The sequence below is a fragment of the Trichechus manatus genome, unplaced genomic scaffold, assembly GCF_000243295.1.
Source record: "Trichechus manatus latirostris isolate Lorelei unplaced genomic scaffold, TriManLat1.0 scaffold00138, whole genome shotgun sequence".
In the NCBI taxonomy this organism is placed as follows: Eukaryota; Metazoa; Chordata; class Mammalia; order Sirenia; family Trichechidae; genus Trichechus; species Trichechus manatus.
The window spans coordinates 4914620-4922963 of NW_004444074.1; the positions used below are offsets into that span (position 1 = coordinate 4914620).

An 8344-nucleotide genomic window follows, 5' to 3' on the forward strand; every position below is an offset into this window, starting at 1 on the left:
TAAGTGTGAGTAGAATTGTAGGAAACGATTTACTAAGCAAATTAGTAGTGTAAACAATGGTGTCAGGGGAGATATTTGACATGTTCAGGAGAACAAACTTCCTGACTATGTTAGCAGCCTCTATTTGTTTTACCAACAATTCATGTTCCAATTACAAGTGAGTCATCTATTTGTTAGCACAGGCCTGAGCTGGATCTCAATTTGGCAAGAGTTCCTTAGCCAGGACTTCAAGTTACCAGTGTCCTTGAAAGTATGAAAATGGTAGTTTATTTCAGATTATAGCATAACTAAAACTTTTCACAACTCCTGAGTGGGTTTTCTCCATAGGTCTACTTTAATCTAGCTGTTTGGCTAGAGGAGTAGGTGCATACAAGTTCATGATTGATCTTGTACCCTTAGTACTACAGTACTTAATACTCTTAGTACTCTAGTACTTCCTTCTCCAAGTTCCAAGCCTTGGAACCCAGGCTGACTTCCAGTGCCTACGCTGACTCGCAGTGAAAGAAACTTTGAGTTAAGTCTCGAAAGACTGTGAGTGCCCACCATCTCTGGAAGAATTTGTTCTTACTAGCATTTCTGAGCATTGGCAGAAAGGTATAATAGAAAAGAACATCAGCTTTGGAGCTGGACTGACCTTTGGATGAATCCTGACTCTGCTGCCTCCTAGCCATGTGACACTGAACCTCCCTGAGCCTTGGTTTCCTTATCTGTAAAATGGGTTCAATAGTACTTATTTGATTCTGATAAAGTTGAATACGACTGTTTAAATAACAGATGTTTACTATAAATCCTAGGCCTTTGCATCCCCAGACCCACTTCCTGTATGATGGGTGGCTCCTTTTAGGCCCAATCACCCTGGTGGAGCACATTGACCACTGAAGGCCTACTTATAGGAAAATAGATAGGATTCCTGAGTCATCTTTCTGGCCCCAGAGCCCGGCACACAGAAGGTGCTCAATGCATGTTGGTTGACTGAATCTCTGAACAGCTGATCCAAGCAAGTCATACAAGATAATCAAAATGACTGACACACGGAGCAAATGGCCTAGTTATTCCTCCAGCTATTTTGATGACTGAATTGAGTCAATTGGGCAGAAATCTGATTGATGCCTTCATGACCAGCCACAATGGCCCTAAAATAGCCACTATCAGAACCAGCCTGACACTGGTCAATTTGGCTATCTGCAGACGTGAGCAGAGTTTACATTTGATTCCCTAAACTAATTTCCCTGAAGTCAAATAACAGGTGAAGGTCTTTTCATGCTTCTTGTATAAATGTCTATTTAATCACCTTTGTGTCTCTAGCACTTTAATAACTTGTGCATTTCCCCCTTAATCACTGCTTCAGCTCTACAATGAAAAGAAATCATTGGCTGAAAAGCTCAGGCCATCTGCAGTATTTAAGCCCACTTTTCCCCTGACTGCCCACGTGGACATAGAACTTTTCAGCTCAGTCCCATTGGTCATTTGGCTCATGCCCTCGTTTTACAGAGGTCAAAGTCACACAGCTGGTCAGGGCAGAGTTGAGGCTGGACTGGACTTCCCAACAAAACTCCCTGCCTGTCACTGGCACTGCTCCGTCCACATCCAGCTGTGGAAAGAGCAGATGACTTTGCAGTCCTGTGGATTTGGGTTTCAGTCCTTGCTTTGTTACCTGCTGGCTCTGTGATTTAGGCAGATTGAGGACCCTCTGTTGGGGATTGAGTTGTATTCCCTCAAAACATGTGCTGTCAGTTCTAACCCTTATACCTGTGAGGGTAATCCCATTTGGGAATAGAGTTATCTTTGTTATGTTAATGAGGCCACATCATTGTAGGGTATGTCAAACCAATCACCTCTGAGATATAAAAAAGCAGATGAGGCACAGAGAAGCAAGCACGAAAGGGGGAAAGATAGATGCCACATAGAGATCTCCAAGGAATGCCAAGAAGAATGCCAGAAAAGCTGAGACAAGGGTTTTCTCCCAGAGCGAACAGAGACGACAGCCTTGCCCTAGAGCCGGCACCCTGAATTAGGCCTTCTAGTCTCCTAAACTGTGAGAAAATACATTTCTGTTTGTTAAAGACACCCACTTGTGGTATTTCTGTTACAGCAACCCCAGGAAACTAGGACACCTTCCCTAAGCCTCAGTTTCCCCATTTGTAAAATGTGGATTATAGCACAACCTTATCATGAGAATTGGGATGGCATGAAACATGCCTGGCCGGTCAGGTGCATCCCAGCTGCCCGATGTTATTTGCCTTCGACCTTCAATGAAATGCTCACTGCAAGTAATAATGATGGAAATAGCTCACGTTTACAGAGTGCTTACTTGCCGCCAAAAATTGTTCTAAGCACTTTGCATGTATTAGCTCATTTATCACGCCTTCTTTAACGGCAAAAGTTTCCTTCTTGCCTCCCCAAAGCCATCCATCTCACAATGACGAGACTGCCTGGCCTAGCAGCATTTCAGCAGAATTTGCTGATTTTAAACAATATGTTGCTGAAGTGATTTCTCGTTTTCTGTTGCTGCTCAGAGCAGGCAGCCTGCTTGATGGGACAAAGTGTGATGGAAAGCAAGTTGCTGTTCCCTTGGCTTTTAGTAAAGATGACTCATTCAGAATCTGGACTCAAGGCTGACCCTGCAAACGGGGGTAGGGAAATGGGGAAAGGTGCAGGAAAGAATGGTCCCTGATGGAGTCAGGAATGGGGGTGGAAGCTGGGGGGTCGGGACAGAGATGGGGTCTCCCTCCACAGCCTAAACCAGTAGTAGAAGAACCAGAGCTTCTGATGCAAAGTTCAAAAACTTGAGTTTGGCCCCCACATGCCTAATGTACCATCACATCATTGCTCTTCAACTCCACCCTCATCTGAGCCCACCCAACCCCCTGCCTCCAGCCACCTTGAACTACTCTGGGGGCCTCAAAAGCACGTGTTCGATCTCATCGTTTCGAGCCTCGATACTCTTCCGTTTGTACACACTGTCCCCTTTCCCTGAAGTCCCCTTCCTTTCCCTCTTTCTTTACCTGGGAACTCCTACGTATCCTTCAAGACTCAGCTCAGATGCTGCCTCCTCCAAGAAGCCCTCAGAGGCCTCCAAGCTGATCTGGATACTCTTCTGAGCCCACACACCATCTCTGCACACCCCTGGCATCTGTCCACGCAGTCCTTTCCTCAACAACACTGCAAGCTTCTGGAGGACGCGCACCAAGCCTTATTTAATTTTATGCCCCAGCAGCGAGCACAGAGCTTGACACACAGAGCTTGGCATAGAGTAGACACTCTGTAGATACTGTCTGGTGGAATGAATGAACAAGGAAATGAGCATATCCCCGCTCAGGTAAGTGGTGATGAGACGATGCGATCATTACAGTGATACTAATTAGTAACTGCTACTGCCAGATGCAAAGACACTGTGCCGAGTCCTTTATCCACGTTATAACAATAGCTACCAAACAGGCAGCACCTGCTGCCGTCCAGGCACGGACTAGTCACTGCACGTATGTTATCTTCATCCCGGCTCTCTGAGGCACGAATGATTACCAGAGGCTCCAAGAGCAGAGTGCCTGCCCAAGGCACACAGCTAGCAAGAGGCAGAGCCAAAATCCTGAGCCCAGGTCAGCCTGACACTTTCCAGGCCCCAGTGCTCAGGTGGCTCAGCCTCAAGGGCTGCATCCCACCCAATTATTGGGAAGAGGCTGCTTTCCTCCACCCCAGAAAAACCCAGAAAGGCCAGGGTGTACAGAGCCTGCGGTCTGCGCCTAATGCCAGGGAAACAACACAGGCATTCAGAAGCGGAGCTGCTTTAGCTAACCACCGAGGGATTAACCCTTGCACAGCTGCAACAAACAAACAAAAGAGCTGCAGATAAACACATCAAGAATGGGCCTGGAGAGTAGGACCCAACAGACACCCGGCAACACCTGACTTCCCCTCTCCTGTTGAGTTTATGTCCAGACTATTGGATTAACTAGCTTGAAGGAGGCTTTGGGGACAGCTGGCAGATTCCCTCAAATGTCTCCTCTGAAGCCTGCTCCACACCTGTTGCATTGATTCCTTTAGTTTGGGAAGCACGGGTATTGGGGGAGTGCTTGGCATCCTGGTCCTCACTCACCTCCCCATCTGGAAAAGGAATACATGTCCAGAAAATGCCTGGTTCTCACTGGAAATGCATTTCATGGGTCTTCCCTAGAGAAATTAAGCCAAGAGTCTTGGAGAGGGTGATCAAGACTACAAGGAACCTTGGCGCCCATTCCCCAGACCTTTCCTGAGCACCTACCATGTGCCAGGCTCTGTGCTGGGTGCTGGAGACCCCAGGAAGAATCAGCTACGATTCCTGCCCTGGTCTGGTGGGAGGAGACAGACATAGACCACTAGGTGTGATGACATATACGTGCGGGAAGAATGACACCTAAATAGGGTACCAGAGCAGGGGGAGCCACCAGGTATTATTTAAAGTCAAGCCCAAAAGCCCAGAAACCAAGGGAATGTTTTGGGAACGGATAATTCAGAGCTGCTCTACATATGGGCTTAAAGCAAAGCAAGGAGGGCAAGATTGAAGCCAGGGTCAGCATCCTAGACTAGAGGGGCAAAAACGAGGGAACCATCAGTTCCTCGGTGATAGGGAAGGGCCCAAAGCAGAAGAAGGGTTTTGAAGGACAAGTAGGCATTTCCCAGGTTGACAAGGCAGCAGGGAAGGGTACTTCCAGCAGCAGAAACAGCAAGAGCAAATCACAGAGGCTTGGGGAGCAGTGGGTTCAATTGTTGTCAGTCCATCTGTAGGGCTAGAGCATACAGTTCGAGAGAGGGCCTGGCAAAAGTGAAGGCAGGAACCACGTAGAGCTCTGGGCAGCTTGGACCTTATCCTAAGGGCAAAATGAACCACTGAAAGGTTTTAGAAAGGGGGATGACTTGCTTTGAGTGGCGCTTTAGAAAGACTACTCTGGCTAGTGCAGAGGATGGGATGCAGAAGGAGGGGGCACAGAGCTGGAAGCCAAATAATGCAGCTCAATGGCAGTATTTATATGGTGGCTAACATCGTTTTAAGAGCCCTCCCTCTCTACACACACACACACACACACACATACACACACGCACACAATGCATACACACCTACTCCTTTAACATTTATGACAACTCATTTCATGTATATACTTTGCTTAGCTCCAGCAGATGGATTAGAAAACTAACAGAGATGAAACTACCTGCCCAAGGGCACACGATAAGTGGGAGAGTGGTGGATTCAGGATTCCAGCCCAGTCAGTTTGGCTCGAAAGTCATGCTCTTAATCACTGCGCTGTAGGGCTACTGTGTCAAAGATGACAGAGGTTGGAGACACGGCAGTGTGGTTAGAGGAAAATATTCTTAATGGGCCTGCTTTGTATTTGGCATTCCCCTGAAATAGCTTCTGGCTCCCACAGATAGAGGGGTGTACCCTTTAATTCTGAGACCCTTGGAAAAAAATCTAGAGTATGCAATGTTAGGGGCTGGAAACTTCTAGGGCACAGCCATGATAAGAAGCCACTCCGGTCGCCAGGAACACATAACTTTGGAGAATGGAGGTAAAACTTTTGCTTGGATGGGTGTGTGCCTGCAAACTCTTCAGATGCAGGAAGGCAGGGTGCAGGGAGGTAAGACACAGGTGGGTCCCAAATAGGCATGTAGGTGTGAGCAGAGCGACATCAGAGCACTAAATCTTATCTTACAGATTTCCCCAAATGTAACAAACCCACATTCCTGACAGATTCTGCTCTCCTCGACTCCTTAGCCATTGACCCGCACAACAGGTTGAAGTCAGGTGGCTCCTGAAGGTGGGTCAGGCCCTAGTAACATGGGGCTAAGGCTCTGACCACCTGGGCTACCTGGGGGTGGCTGCACTTCCCACTCTCCCAGCTGTGCTCCTAGGAAGGGTAGGATTTGGAGAGAGGAGCAAGGGTCCTATCCAGGGGTCCTCTGAGAGAAGAGAAGTCCAGGATCAGAGAAGAAGGGTTACATGTGGCTTCTGTATAATACGCTTGGTGGGACAAAACATAGGACTTTGGATTTGCTAGTTCTAGGCTTTGGACAACTTTTTGGAGCCTCGTGTTTCTCGTCTTTAAAACGGGGATAAAACTAATTCCTAACACAGGGTTGTGGTGAATGTCAAAAGTGAATAATGGCTGTTAGAAAGCAATTCCCCACACTTTGTAAAGCAATTGTCAGATGTTCAGAATTATATTTGGTGGGCTGTGTTGCACAAGGCTAGGGTCAGAGGCTGCTGACCTGTGAATATAACATTGAATTTGAATCCAACTCTTGGGGCTGCTGGTGATAAACAAGTCACTACTCTCATTCCTTCATCTTTGTGGAACTCAGAATTGTGTTTGAGTTCTCAAAGAAGACACTTAGAGGTATATGTTAACAGCATCTCCTGTTTGCCAGGGAGAGCTACCAGAAATTATTTACAGGCAAGCTGGAAAGCCCTGAAAACAAGGGAATGTTTTGGGAATGGATAATTCAGAGCTACTCTACCTATGGGTTAAATCAACGTAAGGAGGGCAAGACTGAAGCTAGGGTCACCATCCTAGACAAAGAATACCCAATCAGCCACTCAGACGCCTGGCCTGACTGGCCTCCATGCCAACACTTGTTGGAACTGTGACATCTCTTTGTCATCCAGGAAAAAGCTTTGTCAGACAGAGGCTATCAGAGCGATGAATACAGGCTGGTGAAACCACCACCAAAGCATTACAAATAAACACACGCACCAACCTTCCCTACACTAGTCAAAAAGCCTAAGCTCACCTATGGGGCATTTACACACAAATGGCTGAACAAGCTTGAGCCACGCTGGGGTTTGGCACCAGAAGTCTTCCCAGGCAGACTGCACAAGGCAGGTACCTTCTGTCTGACAGCTGCATTATCCAGACCCACAGCGTGGGGGAACCGGCACAGCAAACGGTTTACAAACCCTGAGCACAGCTTCTCCCCGCCTAGCTGTTCGCATCAACATCTCTGCCACGCTGCTTTCCCCTCTGCAGGGCACGACTACAGAACCACAGACCCACACTCACATCTCCTTGCTGGAGAAGGCGGACAGGTCGCCAGCCCCACCTGGGGCCACCTGGGCCCGCCGCTGCTCAGTTCCTCCGGATGCTGAAGACTCAAGTGCTTTTAAAACCTAACAGAAGTGGTTGCTGTTTCCCTCTTGAAACTAGCTACAGCTCCCGTGTTGGTTAACATTCCTCCTTAAGTCCCCTAGAGTCTAAGTGTTGAACTCCAAATCCCTAAGCCTGCTTAGGGCCTCTGCGTGATTCCTCTGAATGCCGTTTCTGAAGCTTCCTATTGGTTTTCCCAAAGACAACGCTCCCTCACTTGAAACAAGCTTCCCCCTGTTCCCGTCCCTTCAAACACAGGGCAAGTGCTTGGACTCCTCTGGACCTGGGGTGAGGTCTGAGAGGAGGGGGAGTAGGATTCACCACGGGGGCCATAAGGAGCAGAGTTGAGGATTTGGGGGCCGGCGGTGGAAGGAGAGGTAGGTCTGTCCCGCCCAGGGGAAAGACTCCTCCATCAGTTGTGCCCAACTTCCCAGAACCTGGGACCCAACAGTAAGCTCTGCCTTGGTCTCAGGGAGTGGTGACCCGCAAGGCATCTTACCCCGAGGGGGTGGAAAGGGTGGCCGCTTGGCTTGCGAGCCGGGCGGGGGGGTGGGGGGGGGGGCAGAGGGAGCGGGTTCGCGCGGAGGGAACTCACTGAGGAGAAGTTGTGCGGCCCGCAGAGCTCGCCGCGGTACTTGCAAGAGAGCAGCATGTCCTCCAGCTGATGGCCCAGGCGGTCCATGAAGGAGGCGCTGATCCCCTCGAAGTGGCGCGGCGGCAGGAAGAGGCGGAAGTCGGCCAGCTTGCGGAACCACTGGCGGCGCGGCTCGTCGCCCCGCAGCAGCTCGCTGACCAGCGGGCGCGCGGTACGGTTCGGCAGCAGCAGCCCAAGCCAGTGGCCGGCGTAGTAGAGGTCTCCCTTGGAGAGGCGCGGGAAGCGCAGCGGGTTGTTGTTGCACACGGTAACGGCGGGGAAGGGCAGCTGGCGACTCCACTCGCGGTTCACCCGCGTGTGCGACGGGAAGCTGAGCCAGTAGAGCAGGCGGTTCGAGGACCAAGACAGCAGCAAGCCGAGGGACGTGCAGAAGGCCAGCACCCACAGCGCCCGCCGCTGGAAGGAGCCCCCAGCCGCCGTGCGCCCGGCACACATGTGCCGCAGCCCGTGCAGTTTAGCGCGGCTCAGTGACGGCCGCCCCCTGCGGGCGACCCCTGGCCTCTGCAGCGCCCGCTGACGCTCAACGCCCCTGCCGCTCCCGGGCTGCCCGGCCACCACCACCGCCGCGGGCGCC

General features: G+C 50.2%; 1 protein-coding gene across 2 annotated transcripts in view; it reads right to left on the minus strand.

Annotated features, from left to right (window-relative positions):
• ASIC2 (acid sensing ion channel subunit 2) overlaps nucleotides 1–8344 on the minus strand; it is a 1284497-nt gene that overhangs the window by 325633 nt on the left and 950520 nt on the right. Inside the window, exon 1 of one of the 2 annotated variants that reach the window (XM_004385413.1) lies at nucleotides 7711–8337. The exons of the other annotated variant lie outside the window; for it this stretch is intronic. Within the exon in view, the coding sequence (XP_004385470.1) occupies nucleotides 7711–8205 (495 nt within the window). The 5' untranslated portion in view covers nucleotides 8206–8337. Of the gene's footprint in view, nucleotides 1–7710; nucleotides 8338–8344 lie in introns of those variants that run through there. 2 annotated transcript variants of the gene reach the window in all.